At 39.5% G+C, this 21,019-nt stretch overlaps 1 protein-coding gene across 1 annotated transcript in view; it reads right to left on the reverse strand.

Moving 5' to 3' along the window:
• LOC148538908 (uromodulin-like) overlaps positions 1–21,019 on the reverse strand; it is a 202,808-nt gene that overhangs the window by 13,203 nt on the left and 168,586 nt on the right. The window contains exons 13-14 of the mRNA XM_088451929.1: positions 5,527–5,678; positions 1,906–2,145 (exon numbers count right to left, since the gene is read on the reverse strand). Coding sequence (XP_088308055.1) covers positions 1,906–2,145; positions 5,527–5,678 — 392 coding nt within the window. The remainder of the gene's footprint in view (positions 1–1,905; positions 2,146–5,526; positions 5,679–21,019) is intronic.

Below are 21,019 nucleotides of genomic sequence, written 5' to 3' on the forward strand. Positions count from 1 at the left end.
GTACAGCAGCAGGCACCCATCCAACCCCTAAAGAGCATAAACATCACTGTGGTCTATTTGTTTATTCATTTTATTTTTATTTTATATTTATTTTTATTTGAATTTTATTTTCTTTATATATATATTTATTTTTTATTTTTTATTTATTTCAGTTCTTCTTTTCTTTTCGTTTGAATGGTTTTGCAGATCCATTTGATACACAAAATATGGTATATTAGAGTCTTATTTTACATTTCTTTACAATATTTTATAATTGCATATATTTATATATATATATAGTTTGAGCCAGCACTTCTTAAGATTTAAACTGTTCTTTCTCATTGTAAAATAGAGAATATAGAAGCTGCTATAGGATTCCAGGTGCGCTATCTTTTATTACTCTCTGAAAGTCATTCAGACAAGTTGGTCAAATCAAACATGTTTGATTTAACCAACCCAACTAAACAAAAATAGTCCATTTAGTTCTGCTCCCACAGGGTTGTATAGCCAAGTAATTACTTCGGACTGGCATGTGCTCGAGTCCCTGTCTGGTTTAGGAACACCTTTAGGTGTGGCCTGCTCATAGCTTTCTTCTCTGCAAATGTCCAGTAAAGAGCACAGATTTTAGCATAAGCATTTCAAGAAATTCCACAAAAAGGCAGGACTTTGGCAGTCTTTTCCGGAAGCCAAGGCTTTTATAATTGTTCAACAGTTTGATTATTTGGTTATTTTTTAATTTTTTTTTTGCATTCTTTCAAGATATAATGCAATTATAAAATTAAATAGTGGAATTTCCCCTAAGGCAAGAACCTATTCATGAGACTTCATATGTGAATCAAAATGGTTATGGACTAATGTTATTGAATATATTTGGAAATTACACATATTTCTGCTGTCAAATTATCTGCATACATAGTGCTCACTTTTCATTGTAAGTTTTTTATAGTAACAAATATGTATACAGATATCTGGATATAGCACTGACTTGGTAGATTTTTAAGTCATCTATTTACCAACTGGGTAATCACAGCTTGACAGAGGCCAGCACTGAGGCAGGATTCCTCAAAGTGTTTAGAGACAGAATGAAGGCCCGTTTTAAATATAATTTATTTTTCTCTCTTTTTTATACAAAAGTGATGTTATAATTGTTCAGTTGTAAAGAAGCTAACTGGTCTGCTGAAAAAGTTGGTTAGCTTAATGGAGAACACTTTGAGCCAAATGTAATAGGGTGAGAGTTTAGAATATGTGAGAGAAAACTGTCACATTTTTAAACTCAGCCAATATAATAAAGTCACATACCATACAAACTTGCATGTTTTTCAGACTCAAAAAACTCTGAAGATTTAAACTTTCATCCAGGTGTTTCCTGTTTTGAAAATACAACTCAATCATTGTATTAGTGTGACAGTTTTATTGCTAAACTCTCACATTTTCTAAAGTCTCACCCTATTACATTTTGCCCTTCATGTTTGTTTAGTTGGTCAGATAATCATTCAGTTGGTTAGTTGGATCATGAAAAGATTATATAATGCTTTATATTTAGCCCTTAGTATAGGCTGGTACAAGTTCTCGCTGCAGCTGCTGATGACTAGCATCAAGCCAAGCATATAGATAGCAGACAGTCACACTGCAAGATATATACAACTCTCCAAACACTCAAATATAGTAGTGTGGATCTTTGCTCCAAGAGTAGAGTGCACCCATCAGATATAACTCCTGACAAGTGTATCTGTGGTTGTGTCCACCTCTAACAAACAGCTGTGTGCATGCAAACAGATACGCAATTTTTGGCATGCACAAACTTTATGAAAATGTGTATTTTTAAAAAAAAAAGGTTTCTTCCAACTCAGAATGAGACTTATTTTCTCAAAAGAAAAATCATCTAGAGTCTATTAAATAAAATAGAGTAATATGCTAATTACAAACCTGTCTTTCAAGATTTCATATTTTGCTGAGGAAGATGGGTCCCTTGATGTAGTTGCATAGCAATTTTTCAGGAGCACAGACAATGTTCTGTTATCTCCTGATTTTAGAATTATTCCAACATACAAAGTGGTTTTCGATGTCAGTAGAGCCTCTGAGCCCTCATAGGGTATCTTGTAGCTTGAGTCTTGGTAGAGAGCAATAGTTGCCAATAGCTGCCCATTACCTCCCACAACAGCTGAGCTGTAGCAAGAAAAAATATTAATGTTATGCTTTGGCATGATCAAAATCATCTTAAATAATGAAAAGATGCATGTAGTTATTGTTTGTGCATAGACCATAGGGGGGTGCAAATAGAACAACATATCCTGGACAGAATATGAGTTAAGGCCAGTTGGATGGATCTAAGTTTGGTTGTTGAAGATGGTTGTATACAATTGTGGGTTTTATGTGAATGTTACATGTCAAAGTGCAGTTGGTGAGAGAGTTGCTTATTATATGGGCAGCAAATAACTGACTGTTAAATTAATTGGTTTCAAGGTTTGATACATTTCTCTACAATGTATGTCTGCATGTCTCTTGTACGCTTGGTTTTTTGAGCATGAATATGTCCGTGCATGTATGTATGTCTCTTTGTACATGCGCATCTCTGATTGTGTGGCTATGCATTTGTGTCTCTGTGGGCATGTACATGAATGTCTGTGTGATAGTGCATGAGGGTGTCACTGGATAGGATCAGTTACTTGCCAGACAGAAAGTTACACTATTGTAGAGCTGATGCTGTCTGATTGCAATGGGCTGGATTCTGAATCATACACATCTGGCTTTGGCAGCCTAGGGACTAAGATACACTAATTAAGCTATCTGTCCATCTGTGTGCATATTTGTTGGATTTCATGTGTCCTGGTTGCACTGCCCTCTGTATTTTTGTTGTTTGTCCATGCTTCAGTCATCATTAGTATGTGGACTTACACAAGCCCAATGCTGGGTGCCAAAAATCCATCTGAAACAGATGTGCCATCTGCTTCCAAACAGCTAAATCAAAGACAGAAGTCAGGGTACATGACCAAGTCACTGTCATGACACTTCCATCAGACTCACCACTCAGTTGCCTCCTAGAAACTTCTACTTAACATTAGGCTCCATCCGCTCAAAATATGAAAAGGATGGAGCTACTGTACTGTACTTGTATTGCAAGATTAAGGGGTCTATTTATCATTCAGCTCATCTTTGGGGTACACCCACAAATATTTAGTATCCCGAAGATCTATTATGGAGGGACCGCAGTAGATATCGCTGATATCTACTGTACTTCCTCCATTTCTGATAGCAGTCGCATCCTTCATAAGTTTCTATGGGGGATATGATGCTGTCAGATTTACCAAGCAGCTTGGCCCCCACAGCTACAGTAATGCCATCTGAAGATGGCGTTGTACTGCTGTAGCCTATGGTCTACATTTTGCAAAATTTACCAGAAGAGGGCCCTCCTGGCAATGAAGACCGCACATACACAGGAGTCCTGTCACAAGGAGTGAAGAGACCAGGGCCCCTGTCCCTGCGTGTGCAACATGATACATTCCTATGGTACAGTATAAACGTATACTGCAATTCGATCATGGGTGCTAAAAAATCATACATAATTTACACCTTGGTATAGTTATATAGTGATATCATTCCCTGCATAGACTTGACCCCTGATTGGTTTTAGCATCCTACTTATCTTCATCTGTGTTTCATGTACTACAATCCTTGTGTAGTAATAAAGGGTATGCGGTCAGGAAGCCAGCAGTCAAAATGCTGACGGCCGACTTCCCAACTGTCTAATCTCAGCATAGGACCAATGATAGGTGTCGAAATCCCAACACCGATCATTAACCCTATGCCTGGATCCCAACGCTGGGATAACGAACAAAGGTAAGCCGGGTGGCAGGAGCAGACAGCTGTGGAGGTGGGTTAGGATAGGGACTCCCGGGGGGGACTCAGGGCTAGGCACCCCCTCAGGAGGGTTAGGCTAAGGGAAGGGGGGGTTAGGGTCTGGCACCCCCGAAGGAAGGTTAGGGTTAGGCTCCCTCCCAAGAGGGTTAGGTTTAGGGTGCGAGGAGGAGGGGTTAGGTTTAGGCACCCATGTGGGGAGGTTAGGGTTAGGCACTAGGGGGAGGTTAGGGTTAGTCACCCCTAAGGGAAGGTTAGGGTTAGGGGGAGAGAGAGTTAGTGACAGCCCAAATACTTACCATGTCGGGATCTTCTCCATTCTGTCTTCTGGCGTCGGTATTACATCCGCCGTGCTTATGTCCGGTGGTATATAATACCAATTCCATAATAAAGATGTTACTGTAACTTCCACTTGCAGGTTGAATTTTTCAGTTTCAGTTTTAACTTATCTTACAGATGTCTTGCTTCTTACACAGAGAATATGAAACTTCCTTATTACTTTCTGTATATAGCAGTTACACACATGGGGATGTAGGGGCTGATTATGAGTTGGGAACAAAGGCAAAATGCAACTTTACAGCTGGACAAACCATCTTGCACCAAAAGGGGAGCAAATACATTTATTTGTTTTGCATGCAGCTTTAGTTTTACACTGTAAGCAATTTAAATATTAGTTTGGTCATGCTCCTCTCTCATCCTGTATAAATCTCTAACTCTCTCCTGCAGTGCAACATGGTTTGGCCAAGGTGTAAAGTTTCTTTCTCTTTTTTGCTTTGCTCACAACTCAGAATTAGACCCAGGGTGCATGACTGCACATTGAAAGAAGACATGTCAGTATTGATAGCATTACTTTTTAGGAATATTATTTTAGAAAATTAAAGAAGTATATTTTTGGAAACAATATGTATGGGAACAGATTAAGCCATGATATATGCTATCATGCAGAATGGCAGGTGATCTGAGATCATGCTTACCGACATTGCCGGGCACTTTTCTGGGAGCAGCCAGAGGGTACCTGTGGCTTTCATCTTTGGGGGGTGGGGCCAGACTATATTCATCATTAGGCATGACTTGCGCCATTTCGCTCGCCCCTTCCCAGCGTACCCAAAATTCCCCGTAAAATCTCACCATCCTGCCCACTTCACTAGGAAGTGGGCAGGATGCGGGAGATATGTCTATTATTCCGGGGGTGCGGGGGTTACCTGAAAATCGGGAGCCTCCTGCGACTCCTGGGAGAGTAGGCATGTATGTCTGAGATAGATGCAAATGTTATAACATACAATGTGACAGCATGTATAAATGATGCATCTTGAGTGACCTTTGCACATAACATATTTAATAAGCTTCCTTCACAACTGAGTATTTCCACAGACATGATTAGTCTTGGGACAGACAATTTTGAATAGTCCAGATAATCACAGGTTTTAATTTTGTGAAAGCAACTATATTGCATCTATCACAATAACATAAAGTGCCATTCATAAAATTTAATTTATTTATTCTAATTTTTAAAGTCACTGTGTACTCTACAGCACTGTATAATGGAGAGTTAAGACAAGCATGCATTAGCTACAATAAAAGAAGACTATATGATACAAATAGCATTAAGCCCGCTCTCACAAGAACTTTGCATTTAATAGATATGTTATATCACTTGTTAATTATAGTTCATGCACACTATTGCATAGTTACCTTGAAAAGGGTCGAAGAGCTGTGTCAAGAGAGAGCTGCATATCCAGAGGGTATACACAAGAATAATCTATACTGACAACATCCTCTCCACCAACTGATGAGTTCATTGATAGGTAAATTGTGTTTTTGAAGGTAATATGCGTTTTGTTGTTCTGTATAATGAAAGGACTATTACTAATGAGAATATTACCAAAGTATTATTGCATACAATTAAACTGGACTCTAGGGAAAATAGATGGACACAGGACAGACATAACTTTCCCAAACTCTACTTTGCTTACCTACAAAACAGATAACTGTGCACTAGGAATTTGGCTTATAGATATGGTAGAATTGAGAATAAGCAAAGAAAATGTATTATATTTATTTTAATTCATGAATGATATTGTTTACTGTCTACTGGTAATATAAGTAGTTTAGCTGATAATAATAATAATAATAATAATAATAATAATGTTTATTTGTATAGCACCACCATATTACATCGCCCTTTCTAGATAATTTTGAATTATTCACATCTGCCCCTACCTCATTAAAGTTTACAGCTAATTGCCCAAATTTCATGAGGATCCCGTGTGGATAAACTATAAAAGTGGAATTTATTAGGTAAAAGTCTTCTGGTGACTAAATATAAATGTAGGACATGACATGTTTTTGTTGGTTTTTAATTACATTCATACTACATTTACTGGATGATGTGAACTTCCACTTTCATGAAGAATATTTGTCTCATTTTCAGAGGCTTCTGTTCCCACAAACACTATAGATCTCCTGGCTTTAAGGGAAACCGTAGTAGATATCAGATTTCTGCTGCTATCCCCTGTTTTTCATCACAAAAGCAGCCCCCTAGGTTTCTATGGGAATTGCTGAAAAGCCAAATTTAACAAGTTCTGTAATGTAAACTATTCTGGAACTTGGCCCTGATAGCGAACACCATCTTCAGATGGCATTAGCCATTGTAGCCTACAGGCTACAATTTTGTGAAAAATCCCATTCAGGGATCTGTAGGATCCCTCCCTGGTACAGTCCGCATTCACATGTACAACTAGCAGACCAGGTATGCACAGTAGAATAGCCGGGTCCCAAATCCAGAAGTAAAATGGTCGGATAACTTTGCTTCTTACACATCGCAAGAATTGTTGCCCATGTCTTTGTGGATATTATTTTAGTTATATCCGAGCTATACTTAACTTCTTTGTGATGTGATAAAGAGTGATAAGAAATGATAATTAATGGATGTAATTCTCTATAATTACTAATTATGCACCAAAACCCAAATTTATTATTGGAAGACATACTGTAGGAACTGGCTTAGGGTAACATGAGGGCAAAAAGCTGACAATTATTTTACATTTTCTATTACATTTTTGCCTGAATTGTCACAGTTTGTTGGGCAATAAGACTGCCACAAAAGTAGTTACTGAATGAGGTCATCACTGGTAACATTTGCAATAAATATCACTGCTTGATCCCAGGTGTCCTTCAGGCACCATTGGTCACTAAATTGTGCAACAGTCACCTGCCTCCTGACCTTAACAGACACTTTCTATTAATACACTATCCTTTGGAGGTTAGAGTATACCAAGACCTCTGAACCTAGCAGTAGTATCTGCTGATCCAACTACACAGGCAAACTAGTGGCCGCCTATCTTTAGAGGTTTCTGACTTCATAATACACCTGTCAGTAAAATACGAAATACAGTACCCATCATCCAGCACAGCTCATCTATGGACGGTGCCTGGCAGCTTGGTGCTACACATAGGATTATCTATGGCTCAATTGTACAGAAAAAGAAACAAACCAATATATATATATATATATATACATATATATATATATATACATACGGTATATATATATGATACAAATTAATGTAAGTGGTGCACAAAGCTCATAAATAATGTGTGTAGAAAGAAAATAAGGCACGTGGCTTGTGCATCATTATTATAAACACTCCTTGTTTGAGTTTGCTGCCAAACCTTCCAACATGTGATCTATTCAAGAAAATCACAAAAGGAATTAATTACAAAAGGAACGGCGCCTTCAGTGTACTAATTCTGATTAGTGGTTTCTATAGCAAGAATTTTTAGACTAAGTCCATAAGGTTTAGAGATAAGACCTTGCAAAATCTTTGTTTAATCCCCACGATGCAATCTCAAAGAAAACAGAAAAAAAACCAAAAGCAGACAGTGTAATCTGAAACAATATATATGAACATATACGTGTTAAAGTGCTTGCATGCAGAAGTAGTGAAGATCAACACAGACACAAATATGTGTTAGAAACACTCCACTCATGTTGAAATCATAAACTCCAGCACCCAGAGTAAAAATAACCTCGTACCAGCTATAACTTTTCATATGTCAGTAACTAAAGGATCTTTCCTTTTTCAGTTCTTTACAAAAAAAGAGAAGAAAAGGGTATTGTCTCTTTGTTGGCGCACATAGAGGATAATTATATATAAAATATAACTTTTATTAAATAAATTATTTATAAAAAAATTTCGCCTTATTAGTGAAATATTCCAAGAAAAAAATATAATAAAAACATTGAAACAAATGTGTGTCATCAAATGATATTAAATTATTAATAATTAATTTGTCTCTGTGTCCCTTTCAGTTGTTTCTGAGTAAAGATTCTATTAAATGTTGTTGTCTCCAGTGTCATTAATCATAACATATATTTATATAGTTGAAATCAAATAGCCCTGCATGTACTACCCACAATTGTAGTTAGATATACTGTATTGAAACTAAACCAAGATATAAATTCCATTGGTGATATTATGCTGCCATCTATTGATTATGGTATGCCATTACACCTTTAGTTGTTAAATGTAGAAAAGAAACCAGGTTGATTTAATGGGTGCTATATTATGCACAATGTCCTCTATGAGGGCCACCTATTTGTATTCATGGAATACTGTCACATGGGAACATGTATTCAGTTCCTGATACAAATCTTTGTGTCCCCTATTGGGTTAAGAAATAAACAATCAACTGCAGCAATCATATATATTAATAGGTTTGATAGTCTCTAAGAAGTGTTATATTGAGAAGTGTTGATAACATATCAATCAAAAAACATTAACATTTGTGCTAAATGGTGTACATCGCATATTAAACTTGAATTTATTTGATAAGTATGTTATATCTCTATTGTAGTGTCTCCCATAAGGGTTATAAAGATTATATTTATATTATATTAACTCCTCTTATGGGGCTGCAAAATGCGTTAATGAGTTATAGTGCTAATTCAAATGATATATAAACTATCAGTGATTCGAAGGAAGCTGTAATAACTAGTATATAACATAATCAGCTTGATTAATAAGGACTGTATTTTACAACTCCCCCTATTGGGTTCTATTGAATTGCATCACATTTAGCTGATTGAAATTACTTATTATAGCTCCCCCTATTGGATTACATCAAATCGGTTTGGTCCGCATGAATAATTGAAGTAATCACTGCATCTGTGAGAATTAGAGATATTGATCTATATGAATCCGGGTACCTAGGTTCCTTCCCAGGCTTGGGGAGTACAACAATCGTAGCTTCAGACATGGATGAAGGAAACAAATTCTCCTCATAAATATACAAATTCATGGAATAAATGTACGGGCATGTTTTCTATATACAGTAGTTCTCTGGGAATCACATCGGATCCAGGTGCCTTATTACCAAGGACAGACATAATTGCACTTCTAGCTCTTCTAACGTTAAAGGAAAGCCTAAAAAAGTGTAGGCCTCAGATGACAATTTGGGGAGCATGGCAGAGGAAACATAATGTGACAAGGAATCTATACTTACAGTCAGCTTAGTTTTATATAGCTTTTATAGAAAGAACTAAAAATCTCTGCTAATCAGGTGTACACATGACTACAGAGCCTTTGGGCCCAATAAGTTCCAAAACAAAAGCAGTACTAAATGAGCCAAAAAGCTACCAATTCTGGCAGCCTGCATTTAATGTAAGTGGGAACGGAACAATAATCTGCGGTTCGTTTTATCAGTCAAATGATCAGTCCAAAACACACAATCGGGGAGCTATACTAACAAGAGAGGATAAATGATAATATTAAAATAATGATGATACCTTTCAATTCACAGGACCCAATCAAAGAGGTCTCAGGTGACTGCTGCTGCCGAATGAGGAGCTGACCCTCACAATATACCATAGAGGAAAACGAAAAACTGGAAGCGCTGTCCCTGAGGACTTCAAAAATCAGTGTGATAATATCTAATATCAAAGCTTAAATTATCACAATCAATGGAACTGAGCTAATCATAAATGGACAATACCATGAGCACATTAAAAAATAAATATTTTATTTTTTTTTTCTTGAAGAAACAGCAACTGCTGAGAAACGAGTCAAGCCTTCATTCCCCGCTTGCTGATTATGCACCTCTGAACTTGACGTTGGTGAACTATTCATACACCGCAGCCTGACCGGAGTATAACCAGGAGTTCCCGGCAACGCGCTGTTTATGGTCCCCAGCTTAATCCCTGTGGCAAAATTCCATCTACAATACAGCCTGACAGGAGCCGGAACACCAACGCAGGGACCTACACTGCAGTATTGCTGTCCCGTGTATCGACCAAGAGCTCTGACAGTCTCTCACCAGGCGGCCACAAGTGCACTCGTGTAAGGCCTCATCCCGGACGGACGGCGGCTGTGGAATCCATTCACTGGACACTGAAGTACCTCATCAATAGTACTGTTATTTCCACATTGACCGCACTTACCACTGGCTCCGGAGTGTCTTTTTGTCAGGATATTTATTGTCCCTGTACCTACTTGGGACCCCTAATACAGACAAGAATTGGGACTTTGCTAGCGGTGCTACAGGGATATACTCCCGGCGTTTGTTTATGTGCATGAGGTGTACACCTATTTCTGACCAAATCGTTACTAATGGTGGCTATCATCACCACTTGCAGTGTCTATTGACATATACTGACAACTTTGTTGCAGTTTACTGCTAGTGTGTAACAATCCAGTTGCCAATTAAGGCATTTTTCTATGTAGGTTACAGGTCGATGTTCCAAGTCAATTTCAGCAAGCTTTTTTACGATTCTATTGCAATATCAATCTGTTGGTTTTAAGCCACTATATGTGCATCATCATTATATCACTACAATTGATGTGTATTTAATCCCATGTGGTTTCAAATTTTATTATTTTTCTCTTTATCTTTGTATGTTTATTCAATTTTTTTGTTTCTTATAAAAAAAATACAAAATTTTTATTTATTTTTTAATGTGCTCATGGTATTGTCCATTTATGATTAGCTCAGTTCCATTGATTGTGATAATTTAAACTTTGATATTAGATATTATCACACTGATTTTTGAAGTCCTCAGGGACAGCGCTTCCAGTTTTTCGTTTTCCTAAATGATCAGTCCAGTCAGTCTGATCAGCTAACCATTTCAAACGAGAAGATTCCAACCTGTTCCCCAGATAATCCAACTCGAGTTTCCTGCAAGTCATCTCCAAAGCATTTTCTTTCTGTCTGTAAAATATTTTAAGTACTGCCACCCTTTTTATGAATGACCCACGTAAAAAGGCCTTAAAGGCATGCCAAACCAGTGTCACAGAGGTGAACATTATCAGCAAAATAGCCTTCCCACATTTCTTCCAATTCTGAGCCTGCACCCATTTGGAGGAGCCAAGATTGGTGTATTTTCTAAAGCCGTAAACCCCTAGAAGTGCACATATTAACGTTTACCAAAAGAGGAGAGTGATCTGAAACCCCTCTGGCTTTATACTCTATATTAGTTATATTAGGCATCACAGAAGGGGACACCAAGGCTAAGTCTAATCTAGAAAATTATCGATTTGTGGCGCAAATGCAGGAGAATTGCCATACACAGGATATTTTAGCAACCACGCATCAATCCATCCCAAATCTGCTATAACATTTGCAAAACCAGTAAATCCTGTAGGGAGAGAATCCGAAGACTCACGCCATTTATCTATAGCCAGATCCATTATATTGTTATAATTTCCAAGACATTGGCCCTCATTCAGAGCCACTCGCAAACAGCAGTACGCTCGTTGCATTCCGATGTTGACTAACCGCGCATGCGTCGGTGTAACACTGCGCACGTGCGTATGGCAGATTGCGAGTTTTTTTGGTCTCGTTCGTCAAATAGAGTACAGGAAGTGACATGTCAAATGTGATTGACAGAACAGGACGTTTTTGGGTGTTGACGGGGGTGGAGATGGAAAAACGCAGGCGTGGTGAGGCGTTTTTGGAGCGTACATACATTAGCAGATGCGAGCGTAAAATGTGTACGGACCGGCTCATACGTCACTGGATGATCCTCTTTCCCTTCAAAATGCTCGCACAGCTTAGGGTCTGGCTTACTCGACCACATTGGCGATGGCCTTCTCCTCCATCCCGGCACTCCTCGATGTTGCTGCGATTAATCGCGGGTGGTCTGAACAGCAATTAGTGGTGGATTGAAAACCGGCTTGGTATGTGTTTTGAAAGTAGTTTTTTGTGTTAGCACAAAAGCGTACGCAGGTGGAAATCATAGCTGCTAATGTGCTGATTACACAATCAATTTACGTACATTTGTGATACTTTCTTTGGGGCTCAATTTGTTGGTTAGGGCCTATTGTAACAATAATTTCATCATGTTTTTTTGGTTTTTACCTTTTTCTTTTGGCCTGTTGAATTTGCCTTGTTATGTTAAATTTGAAATGTTCCTTAAAGAGCCCTTTTTTGGGGGTTGGCATGTAAAATGTGGTTCTTGCCAGTTTGTGCCTTTTGGCCCTGGATTAAATGTAATCCATTTTGACAATAATGTGAGAATACAATGTCAGTTTTGTTTTTTTGTTTTATTGCTCAAACAAAAAATCACAATAAAATCAATTTTTGGCGAAGTTTTTTTGCAGGGTTCATTTCCAAAGTTACAATAATTGGGCCAACATAAAAGATTTATGAAATGTAGAACACAAAATTAAAAACAATTCACAAGAAAGGAGAGGGAAGTTTTGACCAGAAAGGAATATGAGCCAAGCACAGAAGGAGTGTGGGAAAAGTCGCCATTGCTTTCACCGTTTTTTCACCCGTTTGGCTGGGGGAGGGAGGGCGCCAGACCGGGTCCGGGATGTCATCGGGCTTGCCTGTCCAGAGGCAGATGTTGTGGCCTCTGGACTAGGCACAGGGCTAGGCACATTTGGAGGATTGGCTGATGTTGTGCCAGAGGTCAAGGATCCTGATGTTCCGGCAGGAAGGGAGGTCGGCTCCACCATGTGCTGGCGAACGAGCTGCTCCAGGGCATTGGCGATGCGGAAGTTGGCCCTGGTATTTTCCGCCAGGGCCTGACCAATGGTCACATTGGCCACAGCATTTTGCTCCAGGGCCTCAGTCACCCGTAGCAGACTGGCGTCCATCCTCTGCTGAATCTCCGTATGGAAATCCGATTTGAAATTGAGTTCTGTGAGGAGGGCCACTGCCTGCGAGGGGGATTGCCCTGGACTGGCTTCTGCAGGGTCCTCAGCCGGATGTACTGGTTCCTCCCCTGCAGAGCCAGCAGAAATTCGGCGGCCAAGGCTCCCCTCTGGAGCAGACTCATCCGCCTGTGTCTCTGTTTGGAAAAATGAGAAAAGACACACATTAGAATCTACATATTGGCCCACTAACATTTTAGAGTTGGTGACATCACAAGATTTACCTTGGACAACATGAGGAGCCGCAAAGTCTGGCATGTCCGTATCCATGTTGGACATGCCAAACACCTCCACAGGCTGCACACACCCCTGTGCCAGCTCTTCTAAATCCGTCAACTCCAATGACACAGGGGTGGGGCCCCCACCTGTCCCCCTTGCATGCCTAGCCCTGTCCGCGAGTTTTTGCTTTAGGCGATATTTGAAGTCGGCCCATCTGTGGGATAAAATGGAAACCATTATCCTTTGTTTAAAATGGGGTTTGTTTTTAGGGGGGGCAAGTGTTTACTTACCGCCGTTTGACATCCCGGGCTAGACGGACATAATCACCCACCCTATTGACAGCAACGGCTACCTCTTCCCACATTCTCCACTTCTGGCTTGTACTCATATTCCTGTCTGCCTGTGGCAGGATGTCCACACACTTCTGAATCAAAACCTCCATCTCCTTTCTTGTGAAATGTGGCTGCCTTTTTTTTTGGCAGCTTTGGCCGGAATACTGGGCCCAGCAGCCTCTTCCATGTCATCCTCCTCACCTATTTGTGTAAATATTCAGATTTCTCAAATTCACAACTTGCCCAATCTTATGTTTCAAATTAATCATTGAGCCAAAATGCATGAAAGACTTACCGCCTGACTCTTGTCCATTGTTTCCCTGGTCTGTAGCCATGTCTGAGGTCCAAACAAGAAATACACCAGAATTTAAATATGTTTTCGTGACGTATTTATACATGCGTCCTTATTTTGCGGCCGCATCATTGATTGTGCGTTCCTATGATCCCTCCTTAATTTGTGCGGGAAACGAAACACCATTTATGGCTTGGTGTGTCTTGAGTCGAGGTGGCGTTTTTGGATTGTTGGAGGTTACCTTGGTTGGAGTTTCTTGTTTGTGGATTAAGGAGTTGGCGTTTGGAGTTTATTTTGTTTGCTAGATTTGCGTTTTGATTTTCCGTTCGCTTTTTTTTTTTTTTGGCCTCGTTTCTTGATTTGGTAAGTTTTGAGAAGTCTAACTTTGGTTCAATTGGTGTCTCATTGTGTTTCTTCTTGTTTTTAATTTTTTGATCCATAATTTCATCTCTTTTAGGTGTTTTTTTTTTTCGGACCCAAAGACCTTTTGATTTGGAATCTTATATATTTGCTCTTGGTAAGTCCATATTTTAACTTGTATTTGCAAACTAATTAGCGCATTTTTCTCTGTTTGTATAGTGACTTGTATTGGCGAACTAATTAGCGCATTTTTCTCTGTTTGTATAGTGACTTGTATTGGCGAAATATTTAGCGCATTTTTCTCTGTTTGTATAGTGACTTGTATTGGCAAAATAATTAGCGCATTTTTCTCTGTTTGTTTATTAACTTGTATTGGCGAAATAATTAGCGCATTTTTCTCTGTTTGTTTATTAACTTGTTTTGGCAAACTAATTCGCGCATTTTTAAATGCTTATTAATCCTGTAAAATTGTTTGTGGTTGCCCTTTCGCTTTTTTGGCTTACATTCAACCCATTTTGATGTACTGTGTGCAATGTCGTTTTGCTCTTTGTCCAAATGTGTGTTTCGCCTATTTTATGTTTTGTCTAGCACAAATTTTAGAAACATAAATGCACAGACTAAACTTTTACAAATTATTTTTGGGATTAATTTCAGTTTAGATGTATCATGACAATACCCCGGCATATAAGCAGCAATGGATGGTATCATCAAGCTAAGTTGTTCTTAATTTTCTTTTGGGGTGGGTCCAAAGCCTTTCATTCAAATCTTGCCATTTCAGGTTGATCTTGGGCAGATTGTTCTGGCCATGCTCCCGGAAGCCGACCAACCTCAATCTCGTCCCAGGCGTAGGCATCGTAGGTGTGCAAGGCCCCAGATATTTCGAACACGTGTCACCCTTTTTGGAATGCCCGATGATGAGGTTTTAAGACGCTACCGTCTTCCTCCCAAAATCATCATAGACACTCTCTCATTAATAGAGAATGATCTTGAGCGGCAAATTGACAGTCCAACAGCAATACCACCACTTACGCAATTTATGGCGGTGTTACATTTCTGTGCCTCAGGATCGTTTCAAACAACGGTGGGAATAGTGCCGGGCATCTCACAATCCTCCTTTTCCTGGATCCTGAGGGCAGTGATGGAGGCACTTTTCAAGCACCTCCATCATTTTATTAAAATGCCTTTGGATATGGGTGCCCTTAGTGTGGCCAAGGCCAATTTTTACCAAATAGCTGGCTTCCCACACATCATAGGGGTTGTGGATGGTACTCACATACCACTTCAGCCTCCAGCATGGCTGGAGGCAATATTTCGCAACCGTAAACACTATCACTCCCTGAATGTAATGGTGGTATGTGATGCCTTCCTCCAGATCCTGTCCCTGAATGCAAAATTACCAGGAAGTGCACATGACTCCTTCGTCATCCGGCAATCAGGGATATGGCACAAATTAAACAACCTACAAGCTGGTGATGCGTGGCGTCTGGGTAAGTGGAGACCTTTAGTACATAACAATGATAAGCTTGATACTCAGTGATCCTGATGTTGTCTATTCTTTTTCACAGGAGACAGTGGATACCCTTGCATGCCCTGGCTGCTCACTCCTTATTTGGCTCCCACACCAGGTCCACAAAGTGAGTTTAATACCGCACTTACAGCCACCAGGCAAGTGGTGGAGCGCTGTATCGGCCTTTTAAAAGGCCGATTCAGATGCCTCCACCGCTCTGGTGGCGAGCTCATGTATTTGCCGGATATGGTTTCGAAAATTGTGGTCCTGTGTGGGATCTTTCACAACATCGCCATTAGGAGTGGTGTTCCAATGCAGCCAGAGGATGCCTTACCTGAGGATGGCCCCCCCGAGGTTGGTCGGAGGTCAGTATGTGGGGGGGCCATACGCGATGATGTGGTGGCCCGATATTTTAGATAATTATTGACCAAACAACAGTGTGTATACCCAATGTGTTACGGTTTTTTAGCGTTCATCTTTTTTGATATTAATTCTTGCACCATCTTCTGTTTGTTTGCATAATCTTTGGCACTCCCACGATGACTACTTCCTGCTACCATTCAAAAACCTTTATGTGGAAACTTCTGGAATATATTATGACACCAATATTGCAACGCCATATTTTTGAAATCATGTGGGCATGGACCTCCGTCAACCAGTTCTTGATTTGTTGTGTTTGTTTCGTGTTTTTGGTATGTGGTGTATTTCTGATTATCACTGTGTGTTTTGTTTGTGAGTGACCACTTTGTATTTTGATTTCTGTTGTGAATAAATATTTGGAGAGTGTAATTTGTTTCCTTTTTGGGCACGTTAGAAGCAAGTGTAAACAAACTCCCAAACGTTAATTTTACCTAAGGGGTAACCCAGTAATGAAGCAAGTGGAGCTAAAATGTAATATGTTTTTGGGGTACTAACCAACACACCAAGGAATCCTGTACAATCAGTTGCCTTCGTAAGATTGGCCTAAGCAGATTGGCCACCAAATAGGAACCTGAAAAATGTTGTAAACTATCATGTTGGCCACCCCAAAAAAAGGAAAATGACATTGATACTGGGAGGTGTTTCTTGTGCCTGTTTGCATTCAAAATACAACACACAATCTGTAGTGAGATTCTGTGGCAATCCTTGCTTGAAGAGTCTACTTATGTCAGTGTCAAGAATCTTGGATTTACTAAAAATGCAGGAGACAGAGCTTGAATTAAAACTGATTTATTAGGAAACAATTTAAAAAAAAAAAAAAAAAACTAATTCCTAAGGAGGACCAATAGATGGTCAAGGCCCTGCAGAAGCCCGGTGACCTGCTCCCGCATATGGGCCACACAATGACAGATTTCTGCCCGACGCCTCTGCACCTCTGTGGGTGACAAAAGTTTGGGGATTAATAAATCTATAATGAAGCAACATTCTAAAAAAACACAAACAAGCAAACCAAAACATTACACGGATAAAACCCAGCACCCCAAAATGTCCTACGCCAAAAATACAAGGGCCCTAAAAAAATGCAGACAGGTGTGATATGTGTATGGTGACATCAGCAGGAACAGGTAAAGACAACCCCCAAAAATACCCTAAGGTGACAGAAAGCCAACAAAAATGGGGACGACACATGATTACATACAAACAGTTTGTGGTGGCCAAAATAAAATTAAAAAACATACCGTTCTCCAAAACGCCAGAGCCAGAAGCCACTCTCTGGACCACCTCGGAGGTGGCTACATTCCCCAAACCTAGGGGCAGGGTGTTTGATGAATCCTGGGAGGGGGTATTTGGAGGAGGGACGGATGGAGGAGAGGGGGAATTGGGCTGGAGGGGAAGTAGACCTGAAATCTCGGCCACAGGGTCTGGGGAGGAGGGGGTAATTGAGGAAATGGGGGTTGGAGAGAGGGGCCAGGACCGGCATCTTGTCTGGCGATGACGCCGTAGTCTTTGCTGTGCCCCTAAAAAATGAAAAAAATATTGTGGTTAGTTTCAACAGGAATCCATAAATAAAAAAAAAAATAAAACAAATAAAAAAATGACTAAATAAGACAGACATGAAAACATGCACATGCAGATATGACTACAATGACTCAATAGGACAGACATGAAAACATGCACATGCAGATATGACTACAATGACTCAATAGGACAGACATGAAAACATGCACATGCAGATATGACTACAATGACTCAATAGGACAGACATGAAAACATGCACACGCAGTTAGGGCCCACAAGATAAACTTGAAAACCACAGTCCAGAAAACTTACTTTCCGCAATCTGCATGCGAAAGCATGCCAGCAAGCGGGGCGTACGCCGGTGCAGGTCCGACCACCTGCGCTCCAGCTGGCCAATATGTCGGTGTGAGCCGAAGGAGCGCAGGCGGCGACGTACCTCTGCATATGCGGAATGCTTTCGGCTATTTGAGATGGGTGGAGGCTGACTGGTGATCCGCCTGTCCATCACCTCCGTCAGCACCAGCAGTTCGTGCCTGGTGAATGCGGCGGATCTCATGATGGCAATGGTGTTTTTTTGGCTAAATATTTTTAATAAAGCACCCCAAAAAAATTTGATTGGCTAATGTATTTGGGAAATTAACAGGACAAATTCTATTGGTTAGTGTATGAGTCATGTGTTCGACAGGGCCACAAATCTCTTGAGAGTTATGATAGGCTTGATGCAGTGACATGCGTAAGCAAATTTATATAAAGAAATGAACCACAGAAAATTTGTGGGGATACAAACAAATAGAACAATTGTTTAATTGGGGCTAACATGTCTTTTGAACAATAAAAGCGAAGGTTTCAGCCGTACGTATTCTGCGAGCAAACACAAACACGGACAAGATTAAAGTTTATTGCATTGTGTTGAAAAAAAAAAACAATTAAGCTAATTGATACATTGATTGGCATGATACGATTGAGGGAGGTAGGCAGAAAAAACGAGCAGGTAATCGGAATCTGACAGTCCCACTTCCGGTTTGTACTTGTGCGTGCGTTCCCTTCAAGCCATTTCGGGGATGTATGCTCGCTATTTGGCACGCTCGTTAGTTAGAGGAGGAGTCGGCTGAGTTTGGGGCGGATTTTTAGCTGCGTACGAAAATACGAGCGAGTGCTTGAATTTAAATATTTTTTTACGTACGCCGAACGTACGTACGCCCAATTGTGAGTGGGTCTGAATCAGGGCCTTAGTATTGGAGTAGCTGGAGAACAGGCCACAGATTCAGCAGCTTGTTTCAAAACATCATAGGTACAAGGAGGGGGAATATATACTGCTAATAGCAAATGGTCTTAGAATTTTTTACACATTCTAAAAATACATAACATCCGTAAGGGTCAGTCTGAACAGCAGAAAAAGAAAAAGGAACAGATTTATTTATAAGAATAGAGAGAGAGACCCCTGGAAGACAAAGTGCGAGAAGAATGACTCAATACCACCCAGGGTCTTTTAAGTAGGTTTCCATTAAATAAGAAATATCAGACCCATATTGCTTAACCATTTTAAGGACCAAAGAGCGCTTCACATGATCATTAACCCCCCGAACACTCCATGTTAAGATCTTTACCATTATAACTTATATAAATATAAATCAGATTTGATCTTACCAAAGAAATAGTGTGGCATAACAAAAAAAAAAAAATATATATATATATATATTAAGAAAAGAAAAAAAAAACAAATGAACAAACCTCCCGTACCCACCCCCCACCCTGTATAAATACCCAAACTTAGGCATAATTAAACCCAAGCTGAACTAAAACCTACAGGATACAACTACACAATCCTAATAGGTAAAAGGGAACAATAAACTAGTTCTGATAATTGGAGATAGCGCATCCTCTGTTTTTATATATATTATATATATATATATATATATATATATGAAAAACAAGAGAATTGACAATCAGGCGACTAGTTTGCTAGATGTGTAAATTCACACACAGTAAAATGTACAGTAGATAAGTTAATGGTTTACAAATGTAGTTATACCTCAAACCATATAGAGGGGCGTGTTTCACGCTAATTAATAAATATAATAAACCAATAAATAGCAAAGTGCTTAGTGCAAAATATGATATATCTGATTACATCTAGATAAAAAAAAAAAAAACATTTTTGTTGAACTCATATAGACAACAAAGTGCTAGTGCAAAAATATAATGAATCTGAAACAAAGTGCTAGTGCCAAGTATAATAACAATTATGACAATTTATTGAAAAACAGTGCACATAAAAATATATAAATAAATATGACCATAAAAACAACGACTGGCAGTAAATAGATAAAAACAAAGTAGAGGAAAGTTGATATTTTTAAGCAGCTTATCTGATTGAAGGAGAGAGGTAGTTCTCCACAGTGCATGAGGCAGCCAACAGTCCCAACGCGTTTCGTCACTATGACTTCATCAAGGGGATATTGCTTCAGTGTGGTGGTCCTGTATTCATACCACACTGAGTTCAAATGAGAGTCAGGTGTTCACCCTACTTCCTTTGTCTTAGGGAGACCTCAAAACCAAGCGATTTCATAATTCAGCAAGCCATCATTTAAAATAGTTTGTGTTACAGGGTTTCCCATAAAGAAATGTTAGTTATAAATAGTCAAACGGCGATCTTTTAAGTTCAACTTCCGCCCTTTGTGAACTGGCCTCTGCCCTTAATTGGAGCGTCACATCCGTTCCCGGCAGCTGTGTTAGACCATAGCGCGCGATCAAGCACTTCCGTTTTCTTCCTCGTGTTCCGAACTGGGCACGTCACTTCCGCCCGCCGTGTGTTGACGTGTTCGGAGGTGAGCCGTGTCACTTCCACCAACCCTTCTGTCGTTTCGCTCCAGGACGTGGCACATCACTTCCGCCCTTACTTAATAGATGTGTTGAGCTCTTCCGCCCCATTGTTTTCTCCGGACTTATTGCTTCCGCCCTTCTTGTCTATAGAATTAGTATGTTTTTTGCCCAAGTGTGAATAATGAGTAGGTGGTGTCTTCCATATTATCTGAAACTAAAATAATAAAGGATAAGCATTCCATTTAAGGAGGGTAATCTGTTTTGATGCTGGATATATAGGTTAGATCATTAAATGATTAGTCTAAGTATAACATTCTCCTTAGGCATAGATATATATTAGAATAATAATATATTAATAGTTTGATCTAAAAAACACTATGAATATGTACTGAATTGTTTTATGTATATAATTATATTGGATATTGTAAAAAGGAATTTCTTTAAAAGTTCAACCAAGAGGAGCAGAAATTCAGGGATATAATAAGTTGTGAAATGTTCTTAAGGTATGGGGATCATTCTTTCACTCTTTTCCTTGAAGAAGAGGTTCCAAAGACTCTGA

The sequence above is a fragment of the Taudactylus pleione genome, unplaced genomic scaffold (assembly GCF_031769625.1).
Source record: "Taudactylus pleione unplaced genomic scaffold, aTauple2 ptg000032l, whole genome shotgun sequence".
Lineage (NCBI taxonomy): Eukaryota > Metazoa > Chordata > Amphibia > Anura > Myobatrachidae > Taudactylus > Taudactylus pleione.